This window comes from Castanea sativa, chromosome 9, assembly GCF_040712315.1.
Source record: "Castanea sativa cultivar Marrone di Chiusa Pesio chromosome 9, ASM4071231v1".
In the NCBI taxonomy this organism is placed as follows: domain Eukaryota; kingdom Viridiplantae; phylum Streptophyta; class Magnoliopsida; order Fagales; family Fagaceae; genus Castanea; species Castanea sativa.
Genome location: NC_134021.1, coordinates 19,515,428 through 19,528,495, shown reverse-complemented (window position 1 = coordinate 19,528,495; position 13,068 = coordinate 19,515,428). Strand labels below are relative to the sequence as shown.

General features: G+C 38.5%; 2 protein-coding genes and 1 long non-coding RNA gene across 3 annotated transcripts; 1 reads left to right on the top strand and 2 right to left on the bottom strand.

Moving 5' to 3' along the window:
* The first annotated feature begins 399 nt into the window (after positions 1-399).
* Positions 400-1,632, top strand: LOC142609396 (protein HASTY 1-like). Its single transcript, XM_075780975.1, has 3 exons — positions 400-501; positions 995-1,098; positions 1,190-1,632. Exons 1-3 carry the CDS (start codon positions 496-498, stop codon positions 1,458-1,460), a joined length of 381 nt encoding a protein of 126 aa, XP_075637090.1. The 5' UTR covers positions 400-495; the 3' UTR covers positions 1,461-1,632.
* Positions 1,633-5,679: 4,047 nt separating this feature from the next.
* Positions 5,680-6,786, bottom strand: LOC142609327 (uncharacterized). The gene is made up of 2 exons (XR_012839579.1): positions 6,364-6,786; positions 5,680-6,218 (listed from the first exon to the last, which is right to left on the bottom strand). It is a non-coding gene; the product is annotated as an uncharacterized LOC142609327 (long non-coding RNA).
* A 101-nt stretch (positions 6,787-6,887) lies between these two features.
* Positions 6,888-12,593, bottom strand: LOC142609326 (putative serine/threonine-protein kinase PBL8). Its single transcript, XM_075780897.1, has 6 exons — positions 12,175-12,593; positions 11,557-11,894; positions 11,302-11,437; positions 8,415-8,551; positions 8,198-8,321; positions 6,888-7,649 (listed from the first exon to the last, which is right to left on the bottom strand). The coding sequence occupies exons 1-6, from the start codon at positions 12,224-12,226 to the stop codon at positions 7,162-7,164; spliced, it is 1,275 nt and encodes a 424-aa protein (XP_075637012.1). The 5' UTR covers positions 12,227-12,593; the 3' UTR covers positions 6,888-7,161.
* Between the last annotated feature and the right edge of the window lie 475 nt (positions 12,594-13,068).

Here is a 13,068-nt window from a genome sequence, read left to right as displayed (position 1 = left end):
AGTTCTGAAGTTCAGCTTGCACTCTGTAGAATATTTGAAGGTTTTTTTTAGCGAACTTTTTTCATCCTATTAGAGTTTTTAGTTTTTAGTTATATATATTGGACTCCTTAAATCATTTTGGTTGCTTGACCTGAAGGTTTACTCCAGCAACTTCTTTCTTTGAAATGGACCGAGCCAGCACTTGTGGAAGTACTCGGGCACTATTTAGATGCATTGGGTCCCTTTCTGAAGCATTTTCCTGCTGCAGTTGGTAGTGTCATCAATAAGCTATTTGAGCTCCTAAACTCACTTCCTTTTGTTGTTAAGGTTGTCTACAACTTTTAGTTGTCATTTTCCTTTTCAATTCCTTGTAAAGAAAACCGTATGAGGCATGGAATTTAAATCAAGTTCACTTGGCATGATCCTTCTACAAGTACTGCATGGTATGCAAGGTTGCAGATATGTACATCATTTATTTGAATAGCCAAAGCTGCTGACAAAAGTATTCTGCCTCACATGAAGGTGAGTTCTTTTATCTACTTGTTTGTAATTCACAGCCCAGGTCCAGAGGTTTCAAACTAGAACATGCTGCATAATGAGCATATGCAACTGCTATTCTAACGCCCCCCCCCCCTTTATGTGTGCACCCAAACTCTTCTCAATAAGTGGTGCTCAACTTACAAAAGTTTAAAATTTTAAATGAGAGGTAGAATGGAGGCATGGTTTGAACTTAGGACCCACTACTTTGATACCATGATAAACTATTACTTATTCTAAAAGCTTAAGTTTATAGGAAAGGGTGAAATTAATCACTTGACCATTTTTCTAGAAGTAACATACTCTAAATTCAATTACCTCCTACACACAATGCTTATTCATGCTTCTTTTGTACATATTAATACCCCATAAACATATAAGGAAAATAAAGTTATATAATCATCCGTGTCCACATAAAAAAGAACCTAAGAGCTCATCTCTGGTATCTTATTCACTTTGTAATGTTCTCTTTGTAAAGGATTTAACAGACACCATGGCGCATATGCAAAGAGAAGGTTGTTTGCTCCGTGGTGAACATAATATTCTTGGGGAAGCATTTCTTGTAATGGCTTCTACTGCTGGGTAATTACTTGCTTATAGTGACTGACCCTGTGTTTATATGTGTGATTTTGTATGTCTTTCTTATTATTGTGAGTTTGTAAAATTGGTGCAGGATTCAGCAGCAGCAAGAAGTTTTGGCATGGTTACTAAATCCGTTGAGCCAACAGTGGACACAACTTGAGTGGCAAAATAATTATTTGTCTGAACCACTAGGTCTAGTTCGCCTGTGCTCTGAGACAACAACTATGTGGTCAATTTTCCACACCGTGACATTCTTTGAGAAGGCACTTAAGAGGAGTGGACTGAGAAAAACGTATTCAAATTTACAAATAGGTATTGTTGCAAAGGATTGGTGGTTTTGGTCCAAGGGTCCTCCCATATAAGAAAAGAGAAGATTCTTACAAGAAAAGAGAAGATTCTTAGAGAATATGGATTGGATTTTTCCTAAGAATAGATTTAATGTTTGTTTATTTTTGTGTGAGAATTATCATTTAAAATTTGGGGTTATTTTCATTTTGGCACGTCATGTTTGATTTTGTTTTCATATTGGTCCTATAGTCCCTTTTTGTTAGGAAATTGATCATTAAATGCAAGATAAGAGTAGGCTATTAAGACACACTACTCATTCAAGTCCATATCTATTAAAAATTTGACTAAGTATTGTCAATTAAGATACGTTACTCATTTAACAGAATCCTTTTTCTTACTTCAATTATCTTCCATGGCAAGTGATTTTTCTTACATGGATTTTTATATTCACATCATTTTAGCCAAAAGGAATTGTGTGACAAAGAAGATTGCAAGATATGTGATAATCTTGATGTGGATCAGCCATGCATATGTTAGTTTTATCTTTGAAATCGCTTTTTGCATTCTAGATGTTCCTTTCGATGCTTTTTTTTAAAGATGAATGAGAAATATATTTATAAACTACTAAAAACTAAAAAACAATGTACAGTTACTATCTCAACTCACAGACCAAAACAACTCCTAGTCCTAGTAAAGAGCAGCTATACAATTGCATGTCACAGTAAAGGACAAAAAACACACATAAGGAAGAGGTAGCCTTTGTAAAACCACCCTACCTGCAACCAAAATCTAAACAAACCCCATTTAAGAAATGCACTGCAAAATCTTCAAGCTGAAACTCCAAGTATTGCAATGACTCTGTTCGAGAGAGAGCCTTCATATTTCAAAATGCCTTTTCCAAGGATAATTGCATTTCTCCGATGCCAAATATCATAGATTGATCCTAAAGCTAGCTTACACACCACAGCTTAGAGAGATTTTCTCCTACACTTCTCCACTCTCCATTATGTGATGTCTTCCCATACAAACCCGGGAGCCTGGAAATGGCAGCACCTCATTAACTCTTTTCTAAATAAAGAGCACTAAAAAATGTTCACTAAAAATCAAATGGACGTAAAGATTCGAGCTGCATGATTAAAACACTCCAGAAATTGAGGCCAACACAGATTGATACTTGAGCTTCGTGGACCCGGGTACTGTTAACACTGTACCCGAGTCCACAAAGCTCGAGTATCAAATGGCATGATACACTTAATAAATGGCGGCCAACCCAGATTAATACTCTTGTTTCACGGACTCGGGTACTGTGTTAAAAGTACCCGAGTCCACGAAGCTCGAGTATCAAATGGCATTATGCGCTCACTATATGGAGGCCAATCCAGATTGGTACCCGAGTTTAGTGGACTCGAGTAACACATTATACAGTACTCGAGTCCACCAAACTCGAGTACTAAGTGGCATTTTTTAAATCTGAAATGCCACGCTGGCATGTCACGGTGGAACTATAAAATTCGGTACTCGAGCTCACCAAGCTCGAGTACTGGAAAAAGTGGTATTTTCCTAATTATTTCTGAAACAGTGTTTTTGCCTAAATTTTTTTGAAAAAGGCGGTATTGGGCCGATTTGCCCGATATTTTTCCCTTTGCTAGGCCTTGTTCCACAAATTTTAGGTCCATGTTTGCTTCAGGTCAGGTACAATCCTCTTCTGGGCTTCATACAGCAACTCCTCTTTCTGTTGTGCCGCCAGCCTTCAATTCTACCCCAATTACCACTTCGGCCCAAACCACATCCTCACAGGCCCAACCCGAAGCCCCTGCTTCATTTCCTTTACCCCATCCTAAAACCTTTCCCTCTCATATCTCTCTGCCTCCCTCACCACTCCAAAACAATTCCCCTGCTGATGTTCAACCCACCGACCCTCCATTCTCTCAACCCACACTCACCGACCCTCTATTCCCTCAACCCATACTCACCAATCCTCAACCCCCACACCCCGACCCTCCTTTCCCTCAAAACCCAAACGCCGAGTGTCAACCCACACACACCGATCATCAACCCACATCTGTTGAACCTCAAACCACCCATCCCATGACCACTCACTCCAAAAACTCCATCACCAAACCCAAACCCTTCACCGATGGTACCGTGCGCTATCCATTTCCACGTGCTCTCCTCACTGATGATAAGGCGCCCATTGTTGAACCCATTTGTTTCCCCATTGCTGTGAAAGACTCAAATTGGCGTGCAGCCATGAATGCCGAGTTTGATGCCTTGCTAAAAAACCAAACATGGGCTCTGGTTCCTCCTCACACTGCTCGCAATGTCATTGGATGCAAATGGGTATTTTGGGTTAAGCGTAATGCCGATGGTTCTGTTGAGCACTATAAAGTTCGTTTGGCGGCCAAGGGCTTTCATCAATTGCCTGGTATTGACTTTGGAGAAACCCACCACTGTCAGAATGGTTCTCTCCATTGCAGTTTCAAGAGGCTGGGTTCTTAGAAAATTCGATGTTCAGAATGCCTTCTTACATGGACACCTATTTGAAGATGTCTATATGTCTCAGCCTCCTGGGTTTGTTCATCCTCAATTTCCTAAACATGTATGCAAGTTGAAGAAAGCTCTTTATGGGTTGAAGCAGTCCCCTCGAGCTTGGTTCTCACGTCTCTCTTCTCAATTGATGATCTTCTTTGTCATCTAAAGACTAATTTTGCCATTAAGGATCTGAGTAATCTTAATTTTTTCCTTGGTGTTGAGGTTCTACCAAACTCCTCAGGTCTTGTCTTGTCTCAGAAACGTTACATTGTTGATCTTTTGAGGAAGACAAATATGCTTGAGGCAAAGCCTGTCAGCTCTCCCATGGCTCAATCCACAAGTTTATCTGCTTTTGAGGGGGATCTTCTTTCTGATGTCACTCTATATCGAAGTACCGTTGGGGCTTTGCAATATCTCTCCATCACCCGTCCTAACATTTCATTCACAGTCAACAAACTCTCTCAGTTTATGCATCGCCCTTCTAACATCTATTGGCAATCTGTCAAACGTCTCCTACGTTATCTTAAGCTAACTATTCATTTTGGTTTGCAACTGCACCGCTCTAAGTTCAATATTCTTCAAGCCTTCTCTAATGCAGATTGGACTGGATGTCGTGATGATCGGCGGTCTATTGGAGGTTTGTGTGTCTTTATGGGCAACAATCTTATTTCATGGGGTTGTAAAAAGCAACAGACAGTGGCTCGATCCAGCATAGAGGCTGAATACAAGGCCCTTGCCAATCCTTCCGCTGAGGTTAAATGGTTGCGTACCCTTTTGTTTGAGCTTGGAATTCCTATCTCTAGTTCCCCTGTCCTGTGGTGTGATCATATTGGTGCGACCTATTTATCCTCAAATCTTGTTTTACATGCCCGCACAAAACATGTTGAGATTGATTTTCACTTTGTTCGGGATATGGTTGCTGATGGTTCACTTCTCATTCATTTTCTGTCTACCCGAGATCAGCTTGTTGACATTTTTACAAAGCCCTTGTCTTCCTCCAATTTGCTCTTCTTCGAACCAAGCTCAATATATCTTCCATACCGTTGAGCTTGCGGGGCGTGTTAAAGATACAGCTGTAGTTGCCGAGGATAGCAGCTGTTCCGTATTTGATTTTGTATATCTGAATCATATTTGAATAAAATATGATAAGATAGAATTAGGCTTGTGATGAGATAGGATTAGGATAAGATAGAATCATATTTGAATTTGTATGAGATAGGATTAGGATAAGATAGAATCATATGTGATGAGCAAGAGGTATATCCGAATTTGTATATCTGAACTGTATTTACAATTTGAATTTGTAACAAACTCTCCTATATATGAAAATGCCTTGAATCGTGTAAGGTAAGGCTTGGAAACAATTTGAAACAATTTCAATTATTTGATTTTACAGGCCCATACCTGATGCCCGTACAATAATTAATTAACTATATTGATCTAATCCAACCAACATTTATAAAACAACCTAATTAGAAAATAAAAGTTTGCCTTATATATATATATATTATAGGAGATGCGAACATATATTTTGCATGTGAACTACAGCTACATATTAAAACGAAAAATACAATACCATAAGAATTGCTATAGAGCATAAAGCTATATTATATGTCAATTGCATCTATAAAGTAATGGAACAACTTATTCAAACTCCAAAGGCTTCGTAGTGATTTTAGTAAACATGTACATAGAAATGAGAGATGACAATGTAATGGATGATCGTACGCAATTCAACATAGTATTAATAAGTAACAACAATAACAAGTATACGAGGGTGATTATATTTAGCAACAGCATCGAAGACAGATGTTCAAGTTAAATTTTGGTAACAGATATGTCGAGTATATAAAAACTCAAAAAACTAGTACAGTTTGTGAAATGGTTTGTCTACCGGCACATAGCAGATTTGATATTAGAACTGGTTTTCTTTTTTTTTTAGGGGTTCCAAGACCAGTTGGGCTTACGTGGGAGAGTTGAGGTGATAAGAGGATGGATTGGAAGGTGAAGACGGAAAGGTTAGACAGCACAAGAGATACAGTCGCATTTCTTGGGCACAAAAGCACAAACTCCGTAAGGCTTGTTGGGAAGCTGGCAATCGATACCAAAGCAGCAAGGCAAGGTGGTGCAGCTGGTATTGGTGGCAGCAGCGCAACACTTGCATGGCAAACAAAGCTGAAAGGGTGCTAGCCTTCGTCGTGCATCATGAGAACTAGCCTCGAACAGCTGGTACTTGCTTGGACCCATGGGCTGTAATATTGCGGTTGATTGCTCATTTGGCATCAGCTCCGCGTAGGATCCTGCAGGCATATAATTTATTTTAACTAACCTTGACCCTATGTTTGGGTCAAGAGAGATTGAATTCGAGACTTGCTCAGAAATCAGAGAGAGAGAGAGAGAGAGATTGAATTGGAGCCTTGCTCAGAAATCACAACTATGACTAACCTGGAATGATGATGAACTGAACCAAGATGAATAGTAACAATAATGACTTGTAATTAATTGTGAAGCTGTCCATGGCTTACGGATGAACACACAGGCATACACAAGTGCACAAGACAGAGAGAGAGAGAGAGAGAGAGAGAGAGAGAGAGAGATAATAGTGTTTTAATAGAATTGTATGGTGGAGAGTAGTGGAGAATAGGTTTGTTGGGGAAGTGGGGCAATATAATGGATATTTTTGCCTCCTGGGATAAGGGGGAATCAACCACGAGACCAGACAACTCAAGTTTTCAGGCTTTATATGGGCACTTCTTTTTCAGATGCTGATGGCCAATGCCCAATAATTTAAAAAGTTAACCCAGCTCTATTCTACTAAATTGTCAGGATAAGCCCACTCAAAAAGCGTCAATAACTATCGGTTCACCTGAGCCCATGCTAGCATGGAGCTCATAAATATAATAATAACAATAATCATGACATTTACCCAAAAAATAAAAACAATAATCATGACAATGATGATAAGGATGTGGCACAATACATTTTTTGGCATTCACCTCGCAATTCTGCAACTAATGTTTACACGGTAAAATAGCTTTTCACATGGCAATTCCCGTTTGGTAAGCAAATGCGACAACAAACTGATACAGCACTAAGCCGAAGAAAAATAATCAACAAAGGCTTGGGGTCACCAGGATACGATGTACATGAATTACAAAGACGCAAACAAAGCCATATTGTCATCTCAATACGGGGGTTGGGAGGAAAAGCACACCAAACAAGAATACAGATAGGTCAGATTTCTCATCTAACCCTGCATGCTGCAGGTCCCCCAGGGGAACAATTTGGGTTGGGAGATCGACAACTAGCACCTGGACCAACATTATTGACAAACCTGTGATGCATCCGGTAATCTGGGATTCCACCCATGGCAAATGCACCGCCACCAACAGTTGATGATGATGAGTATTCATTCACACTATCACCACAGCTTTGTAGAGGTTCCAAAGTTTCAACTACATCACTCATCAAGGGCCTTGCTTTGGGATTCTGGCTCAAACAATAGTATGCCAAGCTGCAGGCTTTCTGTGCGGCCCTTACTGAGTACTGATTCTCCAATCTTGGGTCGATTATTTGAAGCAACTTTCTCTTGTCATTCAGTTTTGGCCGGGCCCAATCTACCAGATTCTGCTCCTTGCTCGGTCTTGTCTTATCAACAGACTTTCTTCCTGTCAAAAGCTCAAGAAGAACGACTCCAAAGCTGTACACATCACTCCTGGCAGTCAGATGCCCTGCTCATTTCATATAGACTTCATTCAGAAAAGCCCGCAAACACAAATTAATACTCCTGAAGCATAGAATTCATGAAAACTAGACACAACATACAAAATCATTGCTATTGTAATTCAATAAGAGCAATGAAAAGAAAAAAGAATTGTATTGATCCGATACAAGCCTTAAAGAGTACTAATAACAATATGGCACCCACCAGCCACCCCACTCCAAATAACCTTGCTGTAGATCATTTCTTAGAACTGTTGCAACAAAATGTCATTCCACCATTGAATATAAAAGACAGATCCAAATCCAAATCCAATTCCCAGTTTTTATTTATTTTTTATTGGGAAGTTCATACATGCACCCAATAGGTTTTGAACCCGCTACCTTACCCTCCACCCATTTTTATGGGAGGAGGAGATGCTGTTTGAGCTGGAGCTCGTTGGCTTCAATTTTCAGTTGATTAATCTTTCAATCATAGAAAAAGTTTTTCTAACTTCTTATTCCTAGAACAATTAGTTTCTGACAAATCAAGCTTTTTTGAGATATGCAGAAACCTTACCAGTCATCACATATTCAGGGGCAGCATAACCATAGGTTCCCATTACTCGAGTTGACACATGGGTCTCATCACCTTGTGGTCCAGCTTTAGCAAGCCCAAAATCAGAAAGCTTTGCTGTATAATCCTGTAGATGCAAAGGCCAAGAAAGATGGTAAAAGAGAATTTCTACATTCATGAACCACAAAGGAGGGAGGGGAAAAAAAGAAACACCACTTACAGAGTCCAATAATATATTAGAGGTTTTGAAGTCCCTGTAGATAACCGGCCTTTCAGCATTATGAAGAAAAGCAAGCCCTTTTGCAGCTCCAAGAGCAATCATCATTCTTGTGGCCCACGATAATGATACAGCAGCCTCTGAAGCCCTCAGGAAAAATCATATCAAATTTAGTTAATGAAATTATTGCCAGAAACCAAGTAAAATGTCATAATGTTGTCAGAAAAGTATATAACAAATCTTGATTAGCACTATCGTCCCCCCAATAAATCATCAAAAACTCATGAACCAAAACAGGCAGAATTGGCACAGCAAATATAACTATTTTCATAAATATAAAAAGATTTAGTCACCAAATGCCAGCAGCAGTGTCACCAATAATCTATTTAAGTGCACCAAAAAGTTAATATTTTAACATATTTATTAGTAGATTGAGCCCTTTCATAAAAGTTCACATATTAGATTAACCTGGTTGGCTTTTGATGCTCTCTTATATTATGTACTTCATATATTGGCCAAAATGCAAAAAGAATCCTTTGGGTTTGGGTAAGTTGCAAACCAACCCTTGTGCTATAACTGACAGAAAATGGTTACATGGTGTGCACATGACCACCTTACTATAGTAAAAAAAAAAAAATTCATTTTGACAAAAATATGTGTGCAACACATGAATATTTTTTGTCAATTATAGTTAACAGAATTGAGATGTAGGGGTCAATTTGGACAATTTTTAAACCTCAAGGGTCAATAATACAAAAATGATAGTACAAGGATCAATTAGCAATTGACCCAAATTCCAAGGGACCTTTTTTGCATTTTTTTCCCTCATAAATTTCACAAAGATCAAGCAGAAAATAAGGATCTGGCTCATATGTCTATCAAACTTTTCATCAGTTACACTAAGAAGTACTGAAGTAGCACCCAAATGTTGCTAGATCATATTACATAAGAAGGGAAGTACCCAAATTCCAAGGGAACTTTTTTGCATTTTTTTCCCTCATAAGTTTCACAAAGATCAAGCAGAAAATAAGGATCAGGCTCATATGTCTATCAAACTTTTCATCAGTTACACTAAGAAGTACTGAAGTAGCACCCAAATGTTGCTAGATCATATTACATAAGAAGGGAAGTGTAGTGGGAAAATATCTAACACTGTTCACAAGGACTTTGGATAGCTAACAAAGAAACCTTATGAAACAAGTAAAACACAGTGATGAGGGTTCAGTTCATCATTGCTCTTTAGAAATGTTGAGGGCCTTGGCTTGGTGCCCTGAGATGAGGTTAAATTTTGGAGACTGACAGATTGTACCAACCCCTTGGGCCATGCACCTGCTACCTTTGACAGTACATAATGCTCATCTTGTGGAAACCCCCTTTTAAAACACTTAATCACAGAGGCAGTTCATGACTTTGATACCAAATATGGAAATTTTGGTGGTCCCTAAAAGCGTTTTGGAATAGCTTGATCAAATGCACAAACTTTTAAGGAGCTTTCAGTTGCTTAGAGAACTCAAATATATACATCTCACACACATTGCATCATTTTTCCACAAAGGAGAAACAAGGTCCATTAGTTCACTGGTCCAACACCTAGAACCACAGTCTTGAGCCGTTAGTATCATACAAGTCTTTCAGGCTTAGGAATTAGAGTCTTCCTTTGAAAATTAAGCATTTTGAGGCTCTAATAAATTTCAACTCACTTACATGTGGTCTGATTCTCTGTCAAGGGAGGTATGTATGAACCTTGAAATTCTTTTTCTTAAGATCAAACCCAAAATCCAACAAACCCAATCTATTCTTTTTACTTTTTTTGTTTTCTGTTTTTGAAAAGTATTATTATTTTTTACTTGCTTCATTTTATTTAGTTAGTTATGTTTTATCCTGTCTTATTCATTGTTGTGCCTATCCTGCTTGATTCAATTGATATTGAACAGGCTGCATTTCATCAATACAGACTAGCTCTTTGGGTGAATTGGGTCAGTGATATCTTCCTATTATATAACCTATCTCATAACTGCCACTTGGTTTTCAAGGACTGATTTTAACAACAACAATGAAGTTCTTCTTATAATGTAATAAAAGAATAAATTGACAGCTCCTTCCTTCCAAAATGAATATACGCTAATCTCTTTGACAATTATGATCAGACCTCTTATGGACCACGGGGCATCATTCTCACACACAAATCGTGCAAGACACATATTGCTCTTTTTTTACTAGGACAATTGCTGCCCTACCACAATTCCCACTAAAATATCCTCTTATAGGTCGCCCATTCTCTAAATGATTCACGATAACAGGATCGTAGCATGACAGAATGTCATTAGCTATGCCCTCCCAAACTAACAAAAACGCTCCCCAGAGCAAAAGAAAGGGTTGAATTGAATGAACTCAATTAAGGTCTCCTAAGGAAGGGAATGAGAACAAGATATCTATAAATTAGTCTTCTTCCCCCACAGTATTACCTCACTCTCCAGTCTCCTCTCAAACTTCAGCTATCAACCATGTCATCTAACTTCTTATAATGCACCTTCTCCTTCAAGTGCAGGTGTTTACATCAGGTTGAGTGCATTGAAGCAAGCAATTTTATAGCAATATTGACAATGCAGTCATAAAAAGAAGTAGCTGCCACACATTATTATTATTATCTTTGTTACGCTCTAACTCAGTCTAGAAGATGAACAAAAATGTAGCAAAACAAAAGTAGAAATCCTAGAACTGTATTTGGCAGAGAAACAGAGAGTAAGAATTAGGGGCACAGAACATGTTTTCATAGTTGCAAGAACACTGCTGCGTTTGATAAAGCTACATACAGCTAACTATGGTTTACTGCCTATGAGAGTAGTATAGAAATCTGCAAAGAGAATGAGAGAAAGAAGATGTTGCATACTTCGAAAGAGGTGATTCTCAAGGCTGCCCCGGAACATGAACTCGTAAACGAGCAACCTGTGGTCATCCTCGCAACAATATCCAATCAACTTCACCAGATTGGGATGCCTAAGCTGGCCGAGAAAATTAACTTCGGTCTGTGATAGCAGGCAGCAGATGATGATAATAATACGAATGAAAGATACATGTATGTAAATAATAATAATAATAATAAGCATAACAATATGAGAAGAGAGTCTTTGAGACATTGACATACAAGCCACTCTCGGTGTCCCTGAAGGCCCTCTTTGTTGAGAACCTTAACAGCAACGGGGAGGGATTTGAGGCCAACTCTGACATTCTCGTCAATGTAACCCTTGTAGACAGTGCCGAAACCACCTTCACCGAGAATGTAATCGGAGCGAAAACTCTTGGTGATAGTCTCAAGCTCGTACAATGTGAAGGCAATAACGTGAGTGTAGAGGAGAGCATTCTTTCTGGAGTCCTCGAAGTTGCGAGGGGTTGAAGAAGGATCACTCAGATCTGATATGGACCGATTGTGCTTCTTGTCCTTGTCGGTGTGACCGTGAGTTGGTAACATGTGGAGCTGAGGAACTGCTTCCAATTTTACATCTCTCAAAGGTCAAAATACAAAATAATGCACTTTGAATTGAACAATTTTCATACCAAGTGCTACTGTTTTATAATTACTTGAATTAATATTAAAATGCAACATTTTTTAGGGCAAAAAAAAGGGAGAAATTATGAAGATTGAGCTTAGAGAGAGTAGAAATGAAAGAGAGCAAGGAGTAGATCTGAACTCAGTGAGAAATTGTGAGGAAAAGCAGTAATAATTAATAAAGCAAAAGGAGAGAGAAGTAAGCAAGTAAGTAACCTTGAGCATGAGAAACAACAGCAGATTCCTCTCTAGTGCCGCAATTGCCCATAGTGGCTGTGGCTGTGGCTGTTTGTGCAAAATGTGACGTGCTTTTGTGATGCTGCTTAGCTTTAGCTGTAGCCGCAATAGCAATAGCAGCAGCAGCTGAGCCTGAGCTGGAGCTGAAGCTGACTTTTTATAACGACGAATCAGTAAGGATGGTACTAAAACTAATGGCAGTAGCAATGGGAGTGAGGGTAGTGTGGTTGTTGTACTACAAACAAGAGTAGCGCTCGGAGTCGGAGTGGTAGTGGTTGTGGTTGTGGTTGTGGTCGATGTACTCCTAATGGCCCAGACCCAGGGTTTCATTCTTCGCTGCCTTCTCTCTCTTTCACTCCCCTTATTTTTCCCCAGCTTAATAATAAATTAAATAAAAATAAAAAAAGTCGTATTTCTGATTTTCTATTACTATTAATATAAAATTCTCTCTCTCTCTCTCTCCCCTAAGACTTTTTTTTCCGATTATAAAAAAAAAATAAAAAAGACTTTTTTTTTCAGTACTCCATAAAATTAAACAATACAATACATTTTTGTTTTTCTAAAATCTAAAGTATATATATACATAATATACTTGCAGAATACAGTAATAGCAAATAATAATAATAATATTATTATTATTATTATTATTATTATTATTATTTGAAATAAATAAAACTCAGCAACAACTTTTGTTTCTGTTACCGTTCCCAAATGTCACTCTCTGTCTCTGTCTGTGGCATTTAGCAATTTCAGTACTCACGAGTCGAGAGGACTGGATTTCCGGGATAAAATTATTTGTTGGACTTGGATCTTTTCTCCTACTTTTTTTTCTTTTTTTGGTAGGGCGTGGACATGGGCTAAGTAAATTTAATG

Excerpts from the sequence above, each read along its gene's own strand:
- LOC142609396 (XM_075780975.1), top strand. Across the intron at positions 1,099-1,189 it reads GTAATGGCTTCTACTGCTGG|GATTCAGCAGCAGCAAGAAG; the intron begins GTAATTACTTGC and ends AAATTGGTGCAG.
- LOC142609326 (XM_075780897.1), bottom strand. The coding sequence starts at position 12,226 with ATGGGCAATTGCGGCACTAGAGAGGAATCTGCTGTTGTTTCTCATGCT. Across the intron at positions 11,438-11,556 it reads AGGGACACCGAGAGTGGCTT|ACCGAAGTTAATTTTCTCGG; the intron begins GTATGTCAATGT and ends CTGCTATCACAG. Across the intron at positions 8,552-11,301 it reads TGAGAATCACCTCTTTCGAA|AGGCTGCTGTATCATTATCG; the intron begins GTATGCAACATC and ends TGAGGGCTTCAG.